A 27,208-nucleotide genomic window follows, 5' to 3' on the forward strand; every position below is an offset into this window, starting at 1 on the left:
AGTTCCAGCTAATGGTGGTGTAGTTCATATTTATTCATGTAAATAAATGCTATTGTTTATAATTAATTCTCAATAATTAGGCAACACTCAAATGTCAAGTTTAATCGATGTGCCAGCTCCATAAACGCATACTGGATCCATTCAACAGTATTAGAAAACATTTATCCAAACAACGGTTTTCCTCGTAACCGAGTACATCATAATTACAGCCAACATTATGCTATTTCTTTTTTTCTTTAAAGAACAGAAACACAAACACCATTTGTTTTCCTTGTCTTCACGTTTAATGATTCAGCTATTGTGAAATTGCATTTACTGTACAGGATATGAATATGAGCGTATCAAGTATCTTTATGCTATATAAAACTTTATAATAGTGCTCAATACAAATATAGATTGTAAAAACCTGTGAGATTGGACCATTGCTTTGACCTTCATCAAGGTCACATTGACCCCAGTCAAAAGTGAATGATGAATTCAGACACATTCATTCCTCCTGGGTTGTGTTGTGTGAAATAGATTTTGAAGAAGAATTTGCGTTGAGAATGATGAGACTGAAACTAAGCCAAATGGATCTTAGAGTTTTTTGGAGTTAATGAAAGTTTTTCCAGAAAAAAAGCAGTGAAGGTCAACAACTTTCCAGTAAAGAAATGAAATGTTTTTGGAGTGTGTTCGGTGAATGTGTAATGTTCTTGAACACATGACGGAGAGGATATCAGTCGTACCCTATTGAATACACACGGCTGTGCAAACCTTACAGTAAAGCTTTCGATCATCCTACTTCACGAATAAATAGATTTATAAATACATTTTTTGCTGCTTTTCTGTAGTATCTGTGTCCAAGCACAGAATGACATCATTTTAAATAATGCCTTGAAAAACAATATGCAAAATGAAAACTAGCTATTGTGATTCAAAACAAACCAAATTAAAATAGTAACATAAATATTAGCATCTGAAATATACTCTTAATTAAATATCTGCACATGAACATATGAAACCGTTGTGACATGCAATACACAAAACATGACTTCTAAGTTGCAAATACATAATTCCTAAATTTTCTGAGATAATTTAAACAATATTAAAGTGACGAGCTTAAAAAATATACAATTTCTCAGTCATAGCCTGTAGTATATATGTATATATATAACATTTAATATTTTCTCCGAGGTTGGATGTGCACCTGGTATCACATGACGCTACCTGAGCACCAGGCTGAATCACAGTTACACGCTACTGAGTCGACACTCAATAAACAGCTGGATATGACACGATCTGACTCCTGACACATCATTACATCAGTGCCTTCACATCTGTGTGACTTTCTAATAAAATAAATATTCCTTTTTTATTGACACGAAGAAAGGAATAGAATAACACACGTGTCAAGTGAAAATACAATTTGGAAAGATTTTCATTGATGTATGTTATAATCTTCAAAATAAAAATAATAATAATAATCTTCTAATTCACATCAACAGATTCTAAATTGGAAGATGTTTGTAGTTTTCCTTTAAAGCCATCATTAATAAATCATTAACATTACACAACGCTTAAAAGTTCAGCAGAATGAACATGTAGAAATATATGAAAATGATACATTTCTGATTGAAATAAATTAATATTGTTACATTGTTTCAAATAAATTAATATTGTTACATCAGTTGTCAATGTTGTTGTAGCTTTTAAGAGTGTTGTTTAAAATGACAAAACAATTTGATGACTAGGCAATACTGCAAAAGCAAAAAAAAAACTCCCCCAAATTGTTTGATAACCAATCACATGACAGATATCTTTAGAAGTTAATTGGTTCTGTCCTGCATGTGACATTGATTATTTCAGTACAGCTTATCTGCTGCTACAGAACTTCTTTACTCAAATTCAGTTTTTAACTGAAGAACTTTGAGTTGAAGTAGTGGCAAGGCACCAGTTAGGGCCATTTTGGCAGTGACAAATCATTTAATGGCGAAATTAAAGTCTTTAAATCATGAACTTAAATGGAGTTTGTTTGAGGTCAGGGGTTACTTTTTTCCCAGAATGCTGCGAGGTGCAATTTATAAACATGCAAACTGGATTTGGGCTTTAGATTCAACGCATGTGCACGAGGGTGATTTTTGTCGACACATGTCAATGGGCTATATGCACACGTTACTTTCACAATTCACACAAAGAAATCTAAGCAGATTCAGGTTGGGGAGACTTTAACTTCACTGGGGGATTTAACACTGTTTCATGCATTCTGATTTCTTTACAATGTTAAACATGCTGGCTTTCATGATTGACATGGTCAATTTGTTAAAAAACGAGTTGGACATAGTATTTCTGTGCTTGATGCACTCCACCAGGACACTTCAACTTGTTTCAGAAAGATTTTTATAAGTCTGGATCCCTGTTTCGTAACCTGGATCCTGTTCCTTTTATTGGGCAATTCTCTCAGAAAAGCAAAGCGAGAACAGCCTACCATCAAGATTGGCTGCGCTGCACCACGATTGGCTGCGCTGTAAACCTGCAGCTGCAGTTGAGGTGTGTTTGTTTGTTCACAGCATTTCAGTTATTATTATTTAGACGGTGGATATAACGCTGGATTTGGAGATGGTTTGAAACTGATAGATGGTGCGGTCCCAATGCTAAAAGATGCTGGACAAACTAAGTGATAGTTTTGTTGGCAATCGGCGCGTACGTGTATAATGTAAACAAATGGAAGGGATTAATGCGATGATGTGTTGTGTGCTCGTGCTATGTTTCCATCTTCCCTGCACACCTCCAGCAGCTCGTCTTTTCCGGAAATAATCGTATACTTAATCGTATCTCTCTTAAATACTCTTAGAAAATACGACGTATGCAATAATACTGTATAGGTACTCAAGATTAATATGAGATTGGCAGAAACTACCTGATCTTTAAAAGAGAGAAAATTTAGCAGATGCTGTTGGTGGTAGGCCTGTGTCGAAGTGACATTCTACCATTTTGAATGTTATAATGAAATGTTAGTATCATTTCAAATACAGTAGAACAGCAAATATTTCACAATTTTGCTCAGTTTCCAAATTCTCTCTACTTTAAGTCTCCCCAACCGGAAACTGCAGAGGGTTCTTCCCGTGAAACACGGAAGTAACGCGTGCATATAGCCCATCCAAAATACAATAAGTTTACTTAACTGTGTTATTTTTACGTTGGTGTGTAGTTACACAAAATTTCACAACGGCACTTTTTATACTCCTCAAAATATGCAAATCTGAATCCAACAAGGGGCACAAGACATTTGACCTCAAATTATATAAACACATCATAAGAGGAAACGATAAACACTCAAAACAAGATGCAAGAAACCCTTCTAAACATACTCTAGATCTACTCACTCTATAGATTCACTTTTAAAGCCATGAGGACCTACAGTAAGAGTTTAACTTGAGTGTCTTTTGACAGGTACTTCACAATGGGCTGTTTGTGCTATTTCGTGTTCGTGCAGTTTGGTTAAGGATTCATTGAGCCAAAACGAAAACGCTGCCATTCTTCACTAGCCCTCACGATGTTCCAAACCTGTAGGCTGTTTTTTTCTCGTGGACCTCAAAGAATATTCCTTACACCACAAGGGTTTGTAAAACCCAGAGGGTGAGTAAATTCTCACGGAAGCATCTTTTAAACGCGCACTCAAACCAGGCTGCGTGTCCCGCTGGAGTACCTGCGCTGGCTCAGCAGGTGGCGCGGCGGCGGAGGGGTGGGAGGGCAAAACTGATGCGGGTGATGATAAGGAGGCGGTGGCGGTGGGAGGGGCGGCTGCTGCGTGCCGCCCTCCCGCGACCTGGTGGGCGTGGAGACGGCCGACTGGATGAGGCGGTGGGCGGGGTTGTGGCTGAGGAACGCCTCCACGTGGCCGCGCCCGGCGGCGTCGACGACGATCACCTTGACGATCTGCTGACACTGGATGAGGGTGTCTGGGGAGATGGTGAGGGCGGAGCCGGGGCTAGGCAGGACGGCCAGCTGTTGCTGAGCGCTGGGTGGGGCCAGAGGAGAGCTGAGTTGGTACGTTTGGAGCCTGTTGTGAATTGACACCTAGTTTAGAAACAGCCAGAAGCAGGAAGCGTTATCAGCCTGGCCTGCTGCACTCTCACGGCCCTCTGGTGCGGAAAAACACGACAAGGCCATGCACACAGCATGCAGGCGGCAAACCACGGCACCACGACTTACAATGCCGTCGTATGCACAGCGCAGCTGCTGTGGGTGAAAACTTGGTCACAATAAGTGCTTCACACATTTAGCAACTTCTGTATATTGGGGCTGGGGATCTTTTTGGACGATCTATTGAGAGAAATACAATATAATATACATAACTATGTCCGCGGAGGTGTAAAAGACACTACATTTTTTAATCTTAGAATGAGCTATTTCTATCTACAGTACATACGCCGCAGGTCTCCTTACATTGATTTACCATGTAGTATCTACAGTAGCCCTAAACGGACAAATAGCACATTTCGTAAATCTCCTTCGGCAAAGAAGCGAAAACGTGACGACATCATAAATCTGTGTCTTCAAAAGGGAGATGGGAGCCGTTGGTTGCAATTCACGACCTCACCACTAGATGCTGCTAAATTATATACACAGGACCTGTAGTAAAAGCGTTGTTAATTAGGAAATTAATATTCTGTATTAGGTATTAGGAGATAAATGAGTTATACGTTAATGATGATTTCACTTGTGATTTTGTAACATTAATCATCATTAAACATAATTTCCGGCTTTGATGATCGTGATATGAATAATGAGCAGATATGCATTTCATTTAGTACTGTGCTGACAATAAGTGTTATATTTTTGTCTATCTTTAAGGGGTTAAACTCGATGGCTAATTTACACCTTGTGACTTATAGACGTGTGTGTGTCATACCCTGTAAACACACTGATGTTTCTCATGTCTTCAGAGTATCGTCAGCTCTGAGCTGTTTGCTTTTCTCTCTTCTCTTTATTAACAACAGGAGTAAATCAATTCAACTGCAAAAAAAAACCATCGCCAATGGTGTTTTGTATTGACAAAAAATGTCTTAAAAAGGATATCAAACACCTCAGTTTTTTGCCTGATGTATTTTCTCAGATATTTTATTCAAAGATTCTCTCACTGCCTAAACCTGTCAAATCGGTGTATCTCAACGAATAACTAAAACACTAATATACAGCCACATTTTCATTTAATCAGCATTTCTAGATGCATTGTGGCCAAGACAAGACGCTTGAAAACTGCTTTTCCAAAATTCATGTACAAATACAATATTAATATTGTGTTGCTTAACTTGATTCTGAACTTGTTTTCTTTGCAGTATTTGAGGTCTTGAAAAACACAGAGCATCTTTTATGTTATTTCACCTATTTCACCAGCTTTAGTTTTCTGCACATTGATTAAATGTGAGATAATTTTAGTAAAATTATAATTTTGCCTAAACGCATACCTATAACAGTCATCTGAAAAACTGATTTTAAAATGGCCTCTTCATTTTTTTCTGGCTGTATATTTGTCTCACAATGTTAAAGATGCTGTAAGGCTTGATGTTTGCCATCAGATCATTTCTGTTCACACATCATACAAGTGCAAAATATATTCCACCAACATGATCTAAGGTTTGGGCACGTCTCCAGGTCAAATGTGCCAGGATTTCAATAGCAGCTTCTGTTCCCGCATGGCTTCCATACGGATAAATCCTGTTAAATTTAGAGCAAACGCCATATGTGTGAAGTCACTTATTACTGCGACATGTCTGCTACATCAATTACAAAACGTCTCATAAGAAGAGTTTTCAAAATCTCACCCCAATACAACAGCAGCTGTATGTAGAGTTATAAACACAGCAAACGCTACAATAAGAGGCGATAGATTATAGATTATGAAGGACGGGGGGTTGTGGTGGAGTTGTTATTTATTTGCACAAGGGTGGCAGTGTGTGATGGCAAAGACACCGAGGGCAGGCGTCTCGACTCTGATGAACCGAGGGGACACACTTAGGGGTCAGGGGGTAAAGGACGGGAGTGTGAGGTTATCTCTGCAAGGAGACAGCAATAACAACTAAATATACAATAAAACACACACACACGAAAAAAATGCCCTCACCACCCTTCACAACACAAACACATGCACATGTTATTTAAACATTCTTGGGGGGAGTAAGGGATGCACCGATACCAGTATCGGCCCGATACCAAGCTCACGTACTTGTAGTCGTAATGACACACCGATACCGATGACTGATACCTCACGTGACATACATAGAGACCTATGATTTCCACAAAGCGGAAAACACGGACGGAATCGAGGAATACAGGCATAAAAACTGAATTTGCTGTACAACATGGAATGGCACGAAATTTTGGAAATCTATTATGTGAAGTGCTAACAGCTAACGTAACATCTAACGAAATATTCAGATACTGTTTAAATATGTATTCTGCTTGTTTTGCATGACTGTTTGTGAAAGTGTGTTGCGGTTGCGTGTACTGAACCTGACCGCATTGTGGTTGTGAAGCTTTCAGAGCCACCGTTTCACTGTACGAGGACACAAACACATAAACAAACACCATTTGCGGCGATCCGTAAAAATAAAAGTCCGGTTAACTTAAACAAACGCTCTCTGTGGGGTCCTGTCAAAATACAAGTCTGGTTGACAAGTTATAATACACTCACATGTTCCCAGACCACCCCCCTTGAATTTTGAATTATTCGACCACAGAATGTATTGTTTACTTTTGCAAACTGAAGTAAATGTGCTAGTAAAAATGTGCTACTTATCATAATTTTTTTTAACTTTGTTTAAAAATAATACTTAAATTTGAGTAGACCAGTTTTACCAGTACTGGTTTTTTAACATAAATGTACATTATACAGGCATCGGTTCTAGTTATCGGTATCGGTGAGCACCTGGAAAAAAATATCGGTACTCGCATTCGGTCTTTAAAAATTGGTATCGTTGCATCCCAAGGGGAAATTCACTATTATCAGGAGAAAAAATCAGCGATTGAAATAATGCTGTACTATCTTTAAATGTCCTTCTCTTCACTTCCCTTTAATGCATATAAAAAAAAAAAATGGCATTTACCAAGTGCAAAAAATGTTATAAAGTACCCTCCTGCAAACAGCATGCGATTATACAGAATACTATAGAGGAGTGGTTTAATTGGGCACATATCCGAACACAGCGTGTACTCAAGTATACTTCAGTTTTCCAAAGTGCCCATTCAGGTGCCGGCATGAAGCGATGCTGTGAAATATGTCAGATGACGGCCGTCTATTGCATTCTCCAAAACTCTCATGAAGCACTTTAAACCGACCTACAAGATTAGGAATTGTGCCCAGCACAGATTTGGGGGGGGGGTCTCTGTTCATTACAGTGAATGAGGCAGTTGAAGACAGACAGCATGTGAAGGGTTTTATTCTTAGTGAATTCCCCCATTCGTGTTTAAACTGATACAAACCTCTACTGTGCTGCTTCCTGTTTTGTCATAGAAGTCATCACCTGCAATGCAAACGCATAATCAAAAACAGTCTTCTTGCTTTGTGTAGTGTGAATGTGGATTCAGGTAGGTCCCCACGAAGATAATAAAACCTGAGATCCATCTACATACACAATTTGACATGCTAAAAATGCAGATTTCTGGTTTACTGGTGTTGTTAGGGGAAAGGGATAGAAAAATCCATCAGGTCAATACAAAAGAAAACAGTTCAAGTCAATGGCAAGTCCTCATGAAGATATTAAAGCAAACCTCAGTGTTTGTGTGAGTACCTGAAGCAGAACTCGGTCCGGCGTGGATGTCTAGCTGTGTTCCGTTCTTCTTGGTCTGATTTCTCACAACTTGTTGTCTTTCTAGTTCCCCTGAGATGCAAATAAAGAATTCACTTTAATCAGGGCAGAACATTCCCTACAGCAGTGACATCACATCACAGAGAAAACCCTTTCAACTAAACTTTACTTCAAAATAAGGAAATGCTCAAAATAATTTGAACTTTTACATGTGTTATTTCTACTTCCTTAAGTACCGACACTATTCACTGTCATGTATATTATTTGTAGGTTATATTGATATTTGGTTGGAGAAAATCTGATTTATATGACTAGAGGTGCTTACAGTAAAAGAGAAAATCTTCAAAGAGAATTAAAGGTTCAGAACTAGACTCACACTCGATGCGAATCTGCTCCATCTCGGCCACCTCAGCGATGCTCTCTCTCAGGTCCTCTATGAACTTGAGCAGCTCGTCGGCGCTCTGAGAACAGAAACTCACCACCTGCTTCTTCTCCGAGGAGAACGGAGACAATATCGTAATTCCATGAGGATAATCTGAAAAAAAACACACACACGCAAACATTACAAAGACTGACACTGCACACTTTACTTTTTAACTGTCATGGATGTTCATGAAGTGTTTATTATTGTATAGTGTGTGACGTGTGAGTCAGGGTGTGTGTGAGTCAGGTTGAGTGGGTGTGTGTTTTCGTGCGAGTGTGTTTGCGTGCGCGAGTATGTTTGCGTCCGAGTGTGTTTGCATGCGAGTGTGTGTTTTTGAGTGTGAGTGTGTGCGTTTGCGTGAAAGTGTGTGAGTGTGTTTGCAAGCAAGTGTGTGTTTGCATGCAAGTGTGTGTGTTTGAGTGCGAGTGTGCATGTTTGCGTGCAAGTGTGAGATTGTGTGTGTTTGCGTGCGAGTTTGTTTGCAAGTGTGTGTTTGCGTGATAGTGTGTGTGTGTTTGTGTGCGAGTTTGTGTGCAAGTATGAGTGTGTGTTTGCGTGCGAGTGTGTGTTTGTGAGTGAGTGTGTTTGTGTGCGAATGTGTGTTTGTGTGCGAGTGTGTGTGTTTGCATGCGAATGTGTGTTTTTGCGTGCAAGTGTGCGAGTGTGTTTGCGTGCGAGTGTGTGTGTGTGTTTGCGTGCGAGTGTGTGTGTGTGTTTGCGTGCAATTGTGTGTTTGCGTGCCAGTGTGTATGTTTGTGTGCAAGACTGCGTGTGTTTGCGTGCGAGTGTGTGTGTTTGCGTGCAAGTATGCAAGTGTGTCCTTGCGTGCGAGTGTGTTCTCATGCGAGTGTGTGTGTTTGAGTGCGAGTTTGCGTGCAAGTGTGTGTGTGTGTTTGTGTGCAAGTCTGCGTGTGTTTGTGTGCGAGTGTGTGTGTTTGCATGCAAGTATGCGAGTGTGTCCTTCCGTGCAAGTGTGTGCTCATGCGAGTGTGTGTGTTTGAGTGCGAGTTTGCGTGCAAGTGTGTGTGTGTTTCTGTGCGAGTGAGTGTGTTTGTGTGCAAGTGTGCGAGTGTGTTTGCATGTGAGTGTGTGTTTGCATACAAGTGTGTGTTTGCGTGCGAGTGTGTGTGTTTCTGCGAGTGTTTGCAAGTGTGTGTGTTTGCGTACAAGTGCGAGTGTGAGTGTGTTTGCGTGCAAGTGTGTGTGTGTTTCTGTGCGAGTGAGTGTGTTTGTGTGCAAGTGTGCGAGTGTTTGCAAGTATGTGTGTTTGCGTACAAGTGCGAGTGTGTTTGCTAGTGTTTGTTTGCGTGCTTGTGTATACCTTTGCTTGTTTTTTTGTGAACTTGTGTGTATTTCTGTCTGCGTGCATGTGTGTGTCCGTGTGCGTAAGTTCTTACACTCATTCTCAAACAGATGGAACTGCATCCCCAGTAAGCCCATGGCTTTGCAGAATGTATATGTGGCTGTACTCTTCTTCTTAGGACACAGCTTCAGTATCTAACATCACAGAGACAGAAGCGCTTATATTCAGCTGTGTGCGTCCACACGTGACAGTTCATGCACATGCGTGTGTCTCTCTCACCACTATGAGATCATTGAAGAGAAAGACTTCCCTCTGATGCGATGCTTGTTTCTGCGGTTTGTTGACGTCTGTGACCTCGTAGAGACGACTGCAGCACACGAGCCTGCGGTGAGGGACCGACAGTATCTGAAAGAGACGGAGAGATCAAATATTGAATGATTTCAATTCAGACACCAGCAGGGCAAAGCTTCCCTTATCAGGAGAGGAAATGAAAACAAGAAAGATGTGGAAGAAAAAAGAAAATGAAAAGTTCTGCCATTCTTTAATTCCCTCATGTCTTTCCAGATCTGTATTACCTTCTTTCATCATGGAACACAAACGGATGCTCATGTTGCTCTTTGACAAACAATGAAAGTGGCTGTGAGGTTCTGAACAAAAGACTCGCATGTTATATTCTGAGAGCCAACTATAGCTCTGTGTGATGGAAATTCAATTCAATTGAATATTTGTTTATTTATATTGCGCTTTTTACAATGTGTATTGTTTCAAAGCAGCTTTACAGGAGAAGAGAAAACACAGAAAAAGGCAATAAATAATGTTAATGGAATTTAGCAAACAAAAAAATAGCAGTCTCCCGGTGAGAAAGTCAACACGACCCGCTGGCGAGGAACCAAAACCCCAATGATGAAACCAAAATTTATATCATTGCTAAAATCCTTCCATCCAATTCAACTCTCTAGGCTCATTTGCATATTCAAATGACATCAAATTTGCAGTCTTTGTTGATATAATAGGAAACTATGGAATTACACAAATGCAACTATGTGGTTTATGTAAAAGAACATTCCTGGAGAAGTCCTGTAACATTCCCGCAGGAATCACGCAGAAGGACAACAGGTTATAGCACTTATCGAAGGAAAAAGACAGACATTCTTCTACATTTCTCACTTTGTGTTCCATGAAAAGACGTCATAAAGGTTTGAATGACATGATCACCGCAAGATTGTTGTCGTTTTGGGTGAACTACCTCTTTAATATTTCATGCGGAGGTGTTCTGAAATCTAAAATTACATCCTCAAAGTAATGAGCAGTTTAGGGGATGAAATCTTCATAGCGCAAAATAAATGAACAAACACAGACTCCGATGTGAATATCACTCGCTGTTCCCGTCGGCAAAGTGTTTTATTTTTCATTAATGTTAGCAAAACTTGAGAAAATGCTTCTGGAAATGCTTTTTGGGTCAGTTGAAGAACTTTATTTCAGATTTCAATCTTACACATGGAACCCGTGTTTACTTCCTGTGAAGCAATCATGCTGTTCTTCACTCTGTCTCATGCCAACAGTATGATGTCATGGGCACACCATTTCAAAAACGGTTCTCTTTTTGTTTTGTTTTTATTGGATATTTTTACTTTGGAACTAGATTTGTATTTCTAAAAACCGTCCTAAAAACCGACATATAGACGCTTTCAGTAGCAACAACATTAATAACCGTTATATTGCCCAAACTTAACTTCCGGTAGACCTCCGCAAAGAATCTATAACTGTTTAGTATGTATTTTAATAAACAATAAAATCATATAAATTAATATGAATAGGCTATAAATGAAATATAAAATTCATTTAATATCATAACCAAACACAGACCAGAAGTTAACTTTGGGCCAGCGCGTTGTCAATCTCGCTGTCTCCAATCACCTTTTCAAATCAAAGTCAACCAAATGATGCATTCTTCACATTTATCTGACCTTTGTGTTTAATTCGCAGAGAACTGACTCACTGTTTTCATTCCCAGAATGCTCTGCTCCACCCTGGTAACATACGTCACGTGATCCTCATTGGAACGTAGTTCCCTCTGCTGGATCCGCTCGTAAATCCCAGCCAGCATCTCACGGGGAATGTCCGCCCCATCATCCACCCCTAAAAGAATAATAACGGCATGCATTAAACTGAGAAGATGCTTCCAGTTTAACTGTATTGCGTATAGTAGAAAACAAATGCATAATCCCAAAGTGACAGGTATATTTGCATGAGCGTTTCCAGTTGGGCTCTGTGACAGCAATGGCCGTTCTTTTGAAACAAGAACGATGTACATCAAAAATCAAAAACGTCACTGTAAGCATTGAAGTGACAGATTGTGTGTCTAAAGTAAAGATTCATGAGGCCGTGTGAAACAGGTCTGTCATCCACCAGTGTTTGACTGATAACCGTGTAGCCCTGGCTTTGCTCTTGACTTTAAAGAACCTCTCGCACAGCGTGTGCAGTGTGTGCAGTGTGTGTTTGTCATAGCGGCAGAGAGTCGGCAACAGATCAAAAACTGTTTGATCAGAGACCAGGAAGCCGTCCAAAACACTACACGCACTCTCCCTGCCTACGCTCCTCGGAGATTATCTGAATTCCTCTTTTGATATGATAATAATGCAAATTTATGGAGATGGAAAGATTAATAATTTGTCAAGATTTTAACTAAAATCTTCAGCGTGTGTCATCAAAACACCAAACAACTCCAGTTTAATGAAGAGTCCATGATCGCACATATTATATGTGTTTATTTAGCTAAAATATACTTGATTTAATTTTCACTTTTTTCTACAAATGAGGACGTCCCCAAAACAGGGTTTGTCAGGTTTTCCTCACTTTTGGATTATGAGGACAGCTGGCTCACCTCGGAGGTTACGTATGAAGTCTTCTAACAGCATCTTGCGCTCTGGTTTGATGTTGGGACTGTACATGTCAGTGTTCAGCAGTACGATAGCGAAGGCCAAGATAAAGATGGTGTCTGGGTTATGAAACTGTTGAACCACGTCAGGGTTACACATACAGTACCTCTGACTGAAAGGAAAAAGGAGACAAGGTGATGAGAAAACAGCAAGGTGTGTCGCAACACAAGACGACTGGGCAATTCCATGTAAATGTCAACTTTGGTGAAAACTTGATTTTAATAAACGTGGAATACCCATGTGTAGTCTCTCTTAACATCTTAACGTATCTTCAAAAGAAATCTGTGTTTAATTTCTCAAAGTCTGGTACACTCTTAAAAGTAAAGGTATTTCACAAAGCCATAGAAGAACCTGTTTGTCTTAATGGCGAAAAATTATACATACAGATTATAAAAACGTAAGGAAGGGATGATTCTTTAAACAACCTTTGACTGAATGGTTCTTTGTAGAACCAAAAATGGTTCTTCTATGGCGTCCTGTGAAGCACCTTCATTTTTAGGAGTGTAAGTGAATTGCCACATCAATAACGGTACATTTTCCTCATAAATGGGCACATGAAATATAAACTATATTCAATATTTGATGTTCTATAAAAAGCAACCCCTTCTCCATTTGTCGGGCATTATTGCTTCTGGTTTGCACATGATTTCACAGAATGTTTTTCCTCTTTTAAACCAGAAAACTCATGCATAGATTGATATTTTAGTCATTAGTCAATAGGAAATATATTAAAATATAATATATAATTCAATATATTGTTAATAAATACATTCTCTGAATTCATATTTCAAGTTTTGACTGAAAATATCACATCCATAACGCTGTAAAAGCTGTCTGTCTATTACATCCGTATGCCATCCATCAGTTCAGAAATAGCTCAGATGGGATCAAAATGAGAGCCCTTAAGAGTTTTGAGCTTTTTTGAAAGAATAAAAACATATTCCTTTCATCAGTTTTACCTTTTGATTAATACATTTAAAAAACTGCTATTTATATAATATAATATACAGTATATTACATTACATATATATGTGTGTGTGTGTGTGTGTTTTGTTTGTCTTCATCAAAGTATAAAACATTTTACTTGTTTTTTAGATAAATTTTACTTTATTTATCAGAGTTTTTATGCGTCTTATCAAGTCATCAGTCTTTCACATTGCTGTCGCATGACTTTATTTCACTCCTGAGGTTTGACTGCAATGAGCACAATAATTCTAGAAATCCTGATTAAATAAACATTTGGAATGTTTCTCTCAATTTTTCCTGCGGCTGTTTAGTATTATAGAGAGAGAAAAAACCATGGAAGCTTTAAAATGAAAATTTATTGAATTAATGAAGAAATGAATTACACATAGAAATTCATATTAAAATAACGTTATGATAGTAGCAGTTCATTGGGAAAAAACGTGTGAAGTGGTCTCTCTAAAAGACATAATAAATCAGAACACACATTTGTTCTGCCGTGGACAAAAATGTCGATAATTAATCTGGCAGTTTGCAGGCTTTTGTTTGAGATTCTCACCTGAAAGCTTCGATGAGCCTCTCGACTTTCTGAGCTTCGCCCTGAACTCGCACATGAGACTGAAACTTCCTCAGTGCTTCATCCAACTCCAGCATTGAGAAATCCATCTCATCCACCACACAGCTAACGCAACAACACAACACAATAAAACAGGAATTACAAGTTCTTTTTCATCAAAAATATCTTTATTACATTTCTTATTATTGTGTGTGGAAAAATCTAGAGAGCTGTATGTAGACTTATCCTGTAACTCACTCTAAGACATCTCTGTTGAATTGTCTCTTGCTGTTACCCAGAAACTCTCCAATCATCTGTCGGCTCAAGCCCTTCCTCTGTAACAGGAAGTGGGCTACACCTATGGCGGTGTCTGGAATGAAGCCCCTGGATATCAGGAACTGATTGCCTTTGTCTGGATTTCTACAGAAAGATAACGATTCTATTAAGATAACGCATGAATGTTGTGGGTAAATGCTTTAAAAATGTATTTTTCATTTGAAAAGAAAACAATAACACTGATAATTTTAATACAATGATAAAAGTATGATTTCATTTTGGTAATGTTTAAAGGGAAAGGTCGCAAAGAAATGGAAAAAGGTTTTTAGACCATTGTCTACCCTTACAAAAAAAACGTTTATTTAAGCACTTTATTGTGCACATTAAAGACTTTTATTAACTAAAAAGTGAACTGAAATACTCAGTACTTAGTACATGAAATATACAAAACAACTTTTAAACATATACTTAATTTGTGCGGTGGCACATTCATGTAGAAAAGTAACTTTGTTTAAACTTTGATTTCTTTTGACAGTTATCAGGCTATGACACAATAAGGCTTTAAAAAAATCACAAGCGTGTTATTATTGGTGTGTTTTATGTCATAGAATAAAACGTGAAAGTATTTAGAGGTTTTGACTACAGACCTTGTTTCGGGCGATTTACCAAAAACCCATAAAAAACCCCATAGACTTTGGAGCGATGGACCTGAAGTCCTAAAATGCCATCTCGCTTCCAGGGTTTGCATACACAAATACGTCATCTCTGAGCCTCCCTATTAAAGATCAAAACTTGACCTCTCGCTGCAGAAATGCGAATGATGGAGGAATCGCTCCTGCCCATTTTTGCAGCACTGTCCCAACGAATTTGGCATGCTCAAAGTCTAGTGTGACCACGGAATCATTCATGGCCTCAAAATTCAGAGACGGATAGTTATTTTCACATCAGTTAACATATTGTTGGCATTGTGTTCGAGTGACGCATATGTCAGCTGTACACGCATGCGCAGCAACATCTGTCTCGACAGCCCACCCACAACCCCACTGCAATGTTCCTGTGATCATGTTCTCTTCAATTACGCCTGCCTAAATTGCAGAGATATCAACAGACAGTACAGAGAGACACCAATAACAGTTCAACATTATTTCTATGATTATTAAAATAGAATAAATCCTGATGTCATTTATATAACACACCAGTCTAGACTTATATATTCGCCCTGTATGCAACTGCAGGTCAAACTTTTATGCACACATTTTCATACATTTTATAATGAAAATGCACTACTGATGTTGTAAATATTACGCCGTGTTGACCACCCACAAGTCTAGACTTGATGTCGTACAATTTCTGCTTTACTTTTTCAAAAGCCTAAATGAATAACTGACTGAATTTCAAGAGAGCTGTTTCTCAATTCATGCAAATGCAAAAAGGTTCAATCATCATATCAATCATAACAAAGCTCATTTACATGCAGATCAATATACATTTTATGAAATTATATTTAACAAGACATTTGGGCAGGTCCAGGACATATCCGAAGGACTCATGGCTTTTTACAATTTCTCCCAAAGGCTTTAGATCCTGATTGACATTTACGTTGTCACAATTTTTACATCCACTAATATAAAACAATTTGCAAATATAATTTGCAATGCGTTTTTTAAAGTCCCTCTATAGATATGATGTATTATAAAGCTTATAGAGATTATATTTCTCTATCTTGTTTCCTAAAGATTACATCACTGTGCCATGTGCATCATTTTCGGCACACTGAACAATTCCACACCGTATGACCTTATATACTGGCAAACACACACACGTTACAGATACACACTACATTGCACATACACGTTGTATCACATACACATCACACGTAATGAAATGCGAAGAATAAAACGTGCTCAGAATGTACACACACATCATCACAGGAAGCTTTTATGAAGCAGATTGTCTCTTTTTAACACAGCGTGAGTGAAACCGTGTGTGTGTGTGTGTGTAGATCACCTGGTAACCACAGCAACAGTGGTGCTACTCAAGTCAAGCACGTCAAAGTAAATCTGATCTGTGGTTTCAATTGAGTGTTGATACACTCCGAAGACTGCGAGGATCGCGTGTGCATGCATGTGTGTGTGCGAGTGTGTGTGTGTGTGTGCGCACTGCTTTGTCTGAGATGCTATACAGGCAAAATGGAGTGTTGAGAGTCTTACATGCATGCCTAAGGAAGAATCATATAGAAATGATGCATATGCGTGTAATGTGTAGGCATTTGTGTGTGCGTGCATATGTCAGTAAACTGAATGAAAGAACACTCAGCTATTCAGTCACTGGCAAGCAGACAAGGCAAAAAAGCTCTTTTCACTAATAAATTTGTGGTACTGTACGTCTGCAAGAAAAGCGCTACTCACATTTGCTTGTGGTGAGCGTTTGCCATTGTCTTCCATTGTGTTAAATTAAGCTGATAGTGTTTGGCAAGCTTTACAAGAGTTACAGCTTTAAACAAAATATTAAGTCCAAGTATTAAACTATGACATGTTTGCTATCCTACACTGTGCTACAGACCTTAGATTGATGTACATTTTGTGTTAATTCTGTTCCGCCAGATGCTTTACATGATAAACCTGACCTTATCTAGGGACCAGAATTTCATACAGACTTAGGGGTGGGCTCTTTTGACACGGGCCAGTAAGCAACTACATGGCAACATCTTGGAACATCCTAGCAAACAACCCATCAATGGCCTACAGTTCAAGAATGAGGTTCTTATTTGGTATTTTTGTTTTGTTTCTAATAGAAATGTCAATTTTTCTTAATCCAGACGATTTTCTTGATGAGCAAAATGACCTATGAAAATAAAGAGATTTCAGTGAATTTCTACTTATAACAAGCAAAAATAAATCTGCCAAATTGGGTAATAAAAATAATATTGAATTAAGGTTAACCTTTTACTTAGTCACTAATTTCAAGATTATTTTTATTACCACATTGGCACATTTTTGTGTTTGTTATGTGCAGAAACTTGTCTAAAAACGAGACTTAGGCTCATGTTGCTCATGTTGTAAAATAGACATTTGTACTGGAAAACAAAACAAAATTACTAAGTTAGAAAGTCATTTTTTGCAGAGTAAAAATCACTCCCACAAAAAGACACCGGTGACCGCATAGCAACAAGCTAAGAACCACTCAAGCGGCTGCCGTGGCAACCATGCACAGCATCCCAGCTTCATTGCAACACATTTTTTCTCCAGAAAATGCCCAAAACCTGTAGATAATTACTATTGTTACATTAAACCCAACCTCATATCTGTATTGTAGGTCTTGGCATATCTCGAAATATGTGTATTCATTATAAAATTAACCAATCCTTTACACAATTTGTACTTGTTTTAGCTGATTTTTATGTTTTATTTCAAAGAGTACATAACATGAGATCATGAAAATGACATTTAATTCAGTGTGTAATGTTGGCGTGTTTGAAAGTAAGCAGTCTGCCTAGTCATAAATCTGAAGGTGAATGAATAACAAGGTTATTGGTTTTAAAAAAAAGGGAGTCGACTCTGAATCACCCAAATGAGTCGTCCCTAGTCCGATTCGCGAACCGCCGCGGATTTACGTCACTACATATAGTCCCGTCTATGTTTTGCTAGAACTGCCTGCGAAAACTTCACTCTTCTCCTCCAAACACTGTAGCTCGTGAGCCTCATTCACGGTAGACCAATCACAGCAGACTACACCATCTGACCAATCACATCAGACTAGACCATCTGACCAATCACATCAAACTAGACTAGTGGAAGGGAGGGGATTAGACAGATGAATCGCGAAACGAATCATTTGAGAGTTACTCAAGAAGTAAGGTAAGAATATTATTTCTAAATAATCGTGTTTTTACACCTATGTACATAAACTTGTTGTTGGACACTACATAAACAAAGTTGGAGCTTAAAAATTGCTAGTTATGTACTCTTTAAAAACTTTTAAGTCATCTTTAGGCAGCCTTAATAGGTCACAGCCCTCTGGTTGAGAAACACTTCTGAAGATGTTTCAGCTGACACACTGCTGGAAGCAGAAAGTGTTGACCTTTAATCTTGTACTCACACGTTGAAGAGGTTGAGTCCAATACGGTAGAGACGTTTGCGGACAATATCCGTCGAGAGGGTGCCGCAGGGCGTGTCCTGGCAGTGTGGACGGGGTAAAGACAGAATCATTGTCTCACATGCCGACGTCGAGGTGCTGCTGCTACTAACAGGTTCTGAACTGTTTTCCGCCATCTCAGACGCAATCTGACTGGTTGATTTCCTCTCCTGCCCCGCCCCTCTGCCCGCTACATCCGATACGGCTGGTTGCTGTTTTTCCTTCTCATCCTCGCCGGTTGATGGCGCTAGAAACTCAGATTCGGCAGTGACTGATGTTTCCGACAGGCCTGCGTTCTGTCCTCCTCTTTGGGCTTCTGAGCTAGTCTCCTTGGATACGCCGTTACCCAGGGATACCGACTCCAGCATGGATGAGGACAGGCGAAAGTTACGGTTGTCAATTTGAACGGTCACGTCCCTGAAAGCCATCATAAGTTTACTGGCGCTGCGGGGAATGTTCTCCACACAGCCGCTGTGAGTGGCCTCCTGTTGGGTGGACGATTCCATCAGAAGCCCCTCAGGATGAGACCCAGAGGGAGGGATCGCAGAGGACTTCTCTGACTCGCCGTCTCGTACCAGACTCCAGCTGCTTAAAGCTTCATCGATGGACCTTGCTAATGACTGCACCTAGCAGGAAGAAAGTCAAAGTGAATAGAATTGAATGAAGTAGAATACAGCAAAAAAGAGCAGAACAGAAAAAATTGAACAGCAAAATGAAACAGAATATAAACAAAAAGAACAGACTAAAAAAAGAACAGAACAAAATAACCAGATAAAATAAAATATAATAGGAAAAGAAGAATAAGAATTAATAAAATACAATTAAATAGACCAGAATAGAAGAACAAGCAAAGAGCTATAAGAGAAGAATAGACACAAGAATAGAGAATAGAATTAATTGCGATGGGATCGATGCGATGAAACAGCAAAACGGAACAGAATTAATAATAAAAACAATAAAATAGAATATAACAGAACAGAACCTCCAAAATGAAACAGAACAAAATACAAATATAATAAATAAATAAAATGCAATAAAATAGGATAGACCAGAAAAGAAGAACAAGAAAAGAGCTATAAGAGAAGAATGGAATGGGATCTGATGCGATGAAACGGGCAAACTGAACAGAATTAAAAAATGTAATAAAATGTAATAGAATAGACCAGAATAGAAGATTAGATAAACAAAATCCCAGAAAACATATATAGCAAAACTACAAAAATAATCAAATTAAATAAAATAGAAAAACAAAACAGAATTAAAAATAAAATAGAATAGAATAGACCAGAAGAGCAGAATAGAAGATGATATATCACAATAAAGAGAACAAGAAAACAACGTAATGGAACAATTTTAGAAACAGAATAAAAGTAAGAGCTACAGTAAGAGCACCTGTTCAGTGAACGTGTCTTCCAGGTGTGTGAGTGTAGCCGTCGTGCCCACCGGCAGTGACGTTGAGTGTGTGAGAGGAATGCCCATGAGCGAGCAGCCCTCCATCAGAGAACGTTCAGCAGAAAACCCGTCCCTCTGAACCCGGACCCTGCGCACCGACATCCGTCGTGGAATCCCGCTCTCCAGAACCGAGTTCCGAATCTTCTGGAAGTTTTTACTCAGCTGGTACTGACGAAAAGCAGTCTGGATCTTACAGGCCGCACGCCGGGAAATGAGAGGACCGCCATACTTCTGCTCCAACTCCTCTATCTGTATAGAGACACATGGAAAAAAGCATTGTATTTGTGTCATACCAAATTTGTTTTCAGACACCGTCACAAAGAAAGATTACATTTATTTATTTTGCACCTGCTATGGAGTATGGAGACGTTGAGATTAGTTTATAAAATATGCTCATGCTTTCATACTATTAATATCCTTATGTTCCTGCACAAACGCTCGTGTGTTGAGGTCTTACCTGTTTTTGTTTGAGATCAGGTGAGCGCTCGTATTCTGGAGGATGTGAGCAGGGAGCGACATCAGACTCGGTGGGTTTTTTCTCAGCTCTCTCTTCCTCTCTTGCAGCAGGAGTCGAGCTGTAGTTTCAAAAGACACATGTGAGCAGTGACTGACCCAGATTCACTGTCTTTTAATCTTGAGTGATCAGAAACCAAAGTGCATTCACAGCTAATGAACTCTGTTTAATTACTGCACGCCGCGGCTTCACGCATTTAAAATGCAGTGCAGCCTTCAAGATAAATGAGGTGATCACCTGAAGCTTCTAAGTAGGCATTAAATTGATTTTAGAAACATTATTTTATTTACTGAATAAATTGATCAATATTACTGAATAAATCGGATCTCTATTTACTGAAATAAAATCTGATCTCCTATTTACTGTAATAAAATAGGGAAATTACCTAAAATGTATAAATATAGCAGAGCATTCCACATTTTTAAGTAATCAACATGTATTTAAGGCATTCAGTCCAGTGTCTGACAACAGAGTCAAACCTCAGGCGTGACATAAAGTCATCCGACAGCAATGTGAAAGACTGACAGCATGACAAGACACATGAAAACTGTGATAGAAATCCAGGTTATCACAAAAAAAGTGTTTTTGAACTTTTTCTAAATACATGTACAAATATTAGAAAACCACAGAACATATTTTCAGTTATTTTGACCTGTTTCTCCAGTTTTCATTTTCTGTAAATAATTGCAATTAGAAAAAATCTTTTTGTTTGAAATTTGGGAGAAATATTGTTAGTAGTGGTCACAAAAATTGTCATTTTACCTAAACACATACCTATAAAAAGTAAATTGAGAAAAACTGAAAATAATTTTGAAATGGCCTCTGAACTTTTTTGCGGCTGTGTTTATATAGTGTACACATACTTTTATCGTATTTTTGTATGTTTGTATGTATATATATATTCAAATAAAATAATATAAATAATAATTTTGGAGATTTTTCGCAGAGTTCTATTTCATTAACATGAGCTAACAATGAACAATACTTCTACATCATTTAGTAATATTGATTTCGACATTTACTAATACACTTTTAAAATCAAGCATTATTAAAATAAATGCACAATGAACAGACACAAACACCAGTGTTAAGTAAGGGATAATGTACAAGGCAGCCGGTTGTGTCCCAGAAATAATCCTTGACAGTGTGATCACACTGTAGGGGCTAATTTTACGATAACAGCAGGCTGCTTGTACATTATCCCGCTTATCACACGGCTACTTGCCACATGAGAAAAAATAGACATGAAATGTGAATTTAGAATATTGTATTAGCTCATTTTTACTGAATGCAGACTTTCTGTGAGTAAAAGCTGTAAAAAAAGATGTTCAAATGTCACGAACAGGCAATTTGGTTGAATCATTTGTAAATATAATGTCATGTTATTAAAAGACTATTTCATGAGTCAAAAAAACATGTCAAAACGTTTTGCCGCATCCGTGTTATAAGTCTTGAGAGGTTGCCGTGTGTTATTAGTTTTGAGAGTTGTTATCTGGTAATAACGAACCTGCAAATGTCGCGACTGGCCAATCAGAATCAATCATTTCAATGAGGCATGTAATAATATGAAATAACATTAGGAAAGATGATTAAATTCTGTAAAAATATTGCTCAAGTTTGTTCATGTTAGCAAACTGATATTAATGAAAAACATCTTATTCTACAGTATTATTATCTTTTTTTCCCTTAAAAATAAAGTAACCATTATTAAAACATTAAAATAACATTTTACCTGCAACTAAAGCTGTTTTAGCTGTTCTGTGATACAAAAAAAGAAACGGAAGAAAAGTAGAAATTATTTCATTTAAAAAAGAAACCCAAACCAAAGATGAAATCAACCCAAATCTCTAAAGGGTAACACCAACACACACACTTACATAAGCACAAAATGGCTTTGTCATGTACAGCGTTGTGTTGAATTCGCAAAAAAAACGTCTGCGAGCGCCGAACAGATGTTTAAATCATGAGACGTGTGGTATAGTGCGTGTTTGTTCTGCTTAACAACACATCTCCATCCCATTTCCTTATCCTCCAGCATCCGTCTGAGCGTAGACACGGCTTTACAGCGCACGCTGCTGACTCCATCCACTGTCAGCACATTAGCTGCTACCCTGGAGTAAAGAGCACTTAAACCCTGCGTGCACTCATACATTTGGAGCACAGTGTTCCTGCCTGCCTCTGAGGCTCAGGATGCACAACCTGAAGAGCATCACACAGATCCTATTAAGACGCTCTGTATGAATCATTAGGAGGTGGCTACACCATTGATCCGTGGGGGTTCAGGACCAAATCCAAATGAAAGCTCTACAGCATCAACCGTCTCGAACCCCTGACTGTGACATGAGAAGTGATATAAGAAGACCAGCGAAATGATGCAGGCAGAAGGGAGTTTGATGTCATTTCTTGTGATGAGGCTTAAATAAATAAGCTTTCTGCCAACGGTCCAGGTGTGAAACGAGAAATACTCCAGCGTCGTGCCTGTCTTGATTTTTCTTTTATCGTTTCTCTCCTGCAAAGCCCCTCACAAATCATTTATTCACCCTCGTGGGGTTTTTAACACATTGGGAGAAGTCTCTCTGAAGTCTTGTGTTCATACAATGGAAGTATCTTCTTTTGTGTTCAGCAGAAGGAAGAAAGTCATATAGGTTTGTGTGACACAAGTTTGAGTAAATAAAATAATCACTGTCACTTTAACTTATTTGAGTATTCATCTTTCTGTTTATCAATTAAACTGTGTTAATTTAAACTCATCATATTTACTGTTGTGCTAAAGGTCTGTTCAAATCCAAATCCAGAGACATACAGATCCTGAGGAAATAACTACCTAGCAACAAGCTAGAATACCTTAGCAACCACTCAATGCTCAAGGACTCGTAAGAGGACCTATCCCAAATCTTGGGCGCAGTACATACAGTACCGGAGACTTTGGGGTGGGCCTGTTACTTATAACCTAGCAACCACCAGAACAACCTCGCAACCACTGCAAAGAAATGCTCTGAAATGCAATATGAATTCCCTAAACTTTACCGCATTTACAGTAACAGTGCTTATTTGCAAAAAATTCAAATATCAAGTTTTTAATTGTGTTATGTTTTGAATGTGTCGTGTGATTATTACTTAATCAAAACAACCCAATTGCAGTTTAAGTGATATTATTTAAAATGCACAATAAAAAACATGATTTTTGAGTCAGCTGTTTTTGCAAATGAACTCTACATTTTAAATCCATTTAAATTCAGCAGACGCGTTTATCCGAAGTGAGTGAGAAAAAAATGAGGATACAGTACAGCGATTCATCTTAGACAAAATCTATTTAGTTCCACCAGAACCAGGTGTGAAACACATCGCGAATAAATCTTGCTTCTTATTTCCCCCCCTTTTCATTTCCCTCGCGTTTGTCTTTCCCTAAAAATCACAAGAAAAGCAAAACTGAAAGACGATCTTCACCAAAAGTGGCGAGGTTGAGAGTCTTCTGTGAGTTTTAAAGCTATCTGTATCCTCATCTCGGTTTAAAACATAAAATTGTAGGTTACTATGTGCATTTATCCGTACGTGTGTTGAAATCAAATGACGGCAAACTGGCATTTGAAATCGTTCCCAAAAGCTCAAGTTATAAATCATTATTATAAGCATATCGTTGTGAAACTAGGTAAGGTTTTTATGCACTTGCTCAATAACTGTTTATTTTGAACCCCAACAAATAACAAATTGTTGGCACATTCACACACACTCCTCTGTCCACCTGATTGACGGGTCTGATCCATACTGAACGTTTTCCAGGCACACAGAGGACAATCCAGGGTTAAACTCTACCTGCAGCATAAACCAACTCTATTTCTCTCAAAAGCACACACGCACTTACACTCCGCTAGCTTGAATCCCATCACCCAGAACGCCTCAGGCTGAGAACAAAGGGACCACAGACAGAAAACCACTACCATTCAACGAGGAATACTTAACTTATGCAGACAGCTGCAGTAAACAAGTTTACCACGGTATGATTCACCACAGTCTCACCCAAAACACTCCCTTTACCATATCGGGCTCTGTAAATTTTGTTTGGCATCTAGAAAGACAAACTCTCCTGGTATTGGCTCATAGTTAAAGAACGATGCGATCCTCACCCGGAGCAGGTTATGGAGTCTCCATCTGAAGGTTCAGGCGCAGGACAGCAGAACTGGTGCAGGACCGTCTGGCTCCTATAAAGATCAGAGGTAAACATCATTATTGCAACGAATAACTTGCATGTTATTTCATGCATCCTCTGGTGATTTGTGAAGGACGTGTGGCCGGATGAAAATGTAAAATCTGGCCTGGGATCAAGAAGGTTAAACGAGTAGAAAAACACTTTCTTCTGCAGAGCACAAGATATTTGCAGGAATGTTGGTAACCAACAACGAGGATAACCATTGGTTCTGTGACCAAACAATAGAAATGAATGGGTACCAACGTTGTTCGGATACCAGCATTCTTTAAATATGTCTTCTTTTGTGTTCGACAGCAAAAAGAACACTATACTGGTTTGAAATTTTAAAAAAAGCTTGAGAAAACGAGGACAGAATTTTCTTTTTTTCCCTTAAAGGGTTTGAACCTTTATGACCTTGAGCGAGATACTTAAAGGTGATCAACAGAAATTAAAATGACATGTTACACCCCAAAATTGATTTGAATAAGCAAAAAAAGTAACACTCTTTCTCTCGCTTTAAGAAGCACAGCACCTCTAAAATGAATATTTCTGCCGTAAACCTCACACATTCGTGAGACCATGTCAGATCAACAAACTGAGCTCAGTGCATAACGGCAATTCTGCCTTGAAACTTGCCATCAAGTATTTCACACTTTCTACCTTTGACAGACGCTTTGACATACGCATTTAAACAGTATGTGTGATCCCTGGAATGAAACCCATGATGCTCTACCAGCTGAGCTGCAGGAGTTTCTAGTGCAACAACAAAATCTGTTCCCACAAAGCCCCTTACAAACGCACAGACACACAACACGCTCTGAAACTCTAAGACTAAGCGGTTTTCACCCTTAAGGAAAAGATAATGTTACCATCACACAAATCAGAGAAGGATGTATCATGCTAGTTTTGCTTGTGGGGACGCGCACACACACGCACACAGGGAGTACTCAAATGCAGCGTAAGATGTGAAGTGAACCAAATGAGAAGTCATAATGGAAGACACACACACAGCTCTCTCTCCCGTTCTCTCTCTTAGTGTGGATTAGATTCCAGCTGGTGGATAAACTCCACATGCACTAAGGGAATGTCACTTAAAGCCCCACACTACACACAAATCCGTGTGTGTGTGAGCAAGTACACACATGTCTTGTGTGTGTCACTGCCAATAAAGTGTTCACAGAACACAGAAATTAATGCTTCATTAATCAGGTGCATAAAAGTCTCTTGATCCGGACGTTTGAAAAAGTGAATGTGTTGACTGTTGAACTACAATTATTTTTCTTTCGTGTTCACTACAAAAACACACACACACACAAGCACTTATCAGTACAAATCGTTTACAAACCAGCTTCTAGTGAACACTTTAAATGCAAGTGCGTTGCATCATCATACAATGATAATGAGCAATAAAATATTTAGGCTACATTGGGCATCGCACTTTCTCTGTTATGTAATCCTCCTGATGGCGCAACGTTATCGGTCCTGACGATTCAATGGTGTTAGATCGCCTCGTGTTTTCTTTCAACCACATGCATCATTATTCAATAACTCACTCGGATGCTCGTGGAAGTCCCACAGCTCGACACATGGTGGCAGGTGTTTGTGGGACCAGGGAGCGACAGCAGGGGTCCTGAGCTTCATCATCTTGATCAATGGGTTCTGGACTTGTACTGCTGGGTCCAGCGGGCACGAGCTGCATGTCCTGCGGGGAATGATGCTCCTGGGTTTGCGATTGAACGGAAGGCGATCTGTCTCTGCTGGCCGGACTCGTTCGGGGCAGGCTGGAGGTCCGGGGGGGCGGAGGCGGATGATACCGGGGAGGGTGCCGGTGATGGCCGCTGGAGTCCCGTAGCTGCCGGTTCTCGAGCACTAAATCTTCCATTCGGCGCTCGAGTATGTCTATCCGATAGCGTTGGGTTTGTATGAGACTTTGTTGGTTCTGCACGATGGCGGTGAGCTCCTTTAGATACAGCACCGCCTGCAGAGGGTTATCCAGCAGACTCGACATCCCGGTGATGCCTTTCTTGAAAACGACAAGAAATGATGCGATTTCAGTGAGATGTTTCAGTGGCAGTGCCACCCAAAATATCCCTCGCGCTGGTTAATATTGAAATGGCTGAACCGGTAGAGAGACCGAAAGAGCGAGAGACCCCCGCCTCCGCCTCCACCTCCGTGCCCAGAGCGCGCATGAAGGGATGCGCGGGATGGTGGTGCTGATGCGAGGATGTCAAAACAGAGGATTGAAGGAGGCGGAGTAACGTTCGCGAGTGACGTCGCATGGCACGCAACAAGGCGCAATCACAGGCAAGTTTGTTTCTTTAAAATGTAGAAACGACAAAGCGAGATCTGCTATTGCAGTAGTTTTTACAAGTTTATTTACCAACGTTTTTGTTGCTTGGTTACCAAATCAATTTCACATCTTGTAACGTATGATTGTTTTTATAGGAGGCTATTTTGTTTATTTGTTACTTTTTCCATATTAGTTTGTGCATTAAAATGTCAGTTATCACAATTATTAATATTAACGATTTAACTCAAATAAATAAATAAGTATTTTTTTATTTTGCTACAGCCGTGGTTGTTCATTGGCCCACTTTTACCATAATAAACCCTTGGCTTTTTTATTTCACTAATTTCATTTCAAGTGTATAATTAAAAGTATTTTACTGACAAC

General features: G+C 39.1%; 1 protein-coding gene across 4 annotated transcripts; it reads right to left on the bottom strand.

Annotated features, from left to right (window-relative positions):
- Positions 1-267: 267 nt before the first annotated feature.
- On the bottom strand, positions 268-26,751 carry iqsec3b (IQ motif and Sec7 domain ArfGEF 3b). 4 transcript variants are annotated; one of them, XM_056766809.1, is made up of 15 exons: positions 26,088-26,751; positions 24,473-24,547; positions 20,292-20,409; positions 19,775-20,083; positions 18,347-19,002; positions 14,231-14,392; positions 13,976-14,098; positions 12,399-12,565; positions 11,514-11,653; positions 9,794-9,919; positions 9,609-9,708; positions 8,164-8,322; positions 7,770-7,859; positions 7,462-7,502; positions 268-4,056 (listed from the first exon to the last, which is right to left on the bottom strand). In XM_056766809.1, the coding sequence occupies exons 1-15, from the start codon at positions 26,540-26,542 to the stop codon at positions 3,655-3,657; spliced, it is 3,123 nt and encodes a 1,040-aa protein (XP_056622787.1). In that variant the 5' UTR covers positions 26,543-26,751; the 3' UTR covers positions 268-3,654. The 4 variants fall into 4 exon arrangements, with proteins under 4 accessions (XP_056622787.1, XP_056622785.1, XP_056622788.1 ...); XM_056766807.1 differs by having other exon boundaries at positions 18,347-19,008; XM_056766810.1 differs by having other exon boundaries at positions 3,837-4,039; positions 18,347-19,008.
- Between the last annotated feature and the right edge of the window lie 457 nt (positions 26,752-27,208).

The sequence above is a fragment of the Triplophysa dalaica genome, chromosome 14 (assembly GCF_015846415.1).
Source record: "Triplophysa dalaica isolate WHDGS20190420 chromosome 14, ASM1584641v1, whole genome shotgun sequence".
NCBI classification, from domain to species: Eukaryota; Metazoa; Chordata; class Actinopteri; order Cypriniformes; family Nemacheilidae; genus Triplophysa; species Triplophysa dalaica.

Bases quoted from the DNA above. Each gene is read 5' to 3' on its own strand.
- iqsec3b (XM_056766807.1), bottom strand. From the start codon at position 26,542: ATGTCGAGTCTGCTGGATAACCCTCTGCAGGCGGTGCTGTATCTAAAG. The intron at 20,410-24,472 runs GTGAGGATCGCA...TTGAAACTACAG, and splicing joins GACTCCATAACCTGCTCCGG to CTCGACTCCTGCTGCAAGAG. The intron at 14,393-18,346 runs GTGAGTACAAGA...ATCTTTCTGTAG, and splicing joins GGACTCAACCTCTTCAACGT to AAATCCAGACAAAGGCAATC.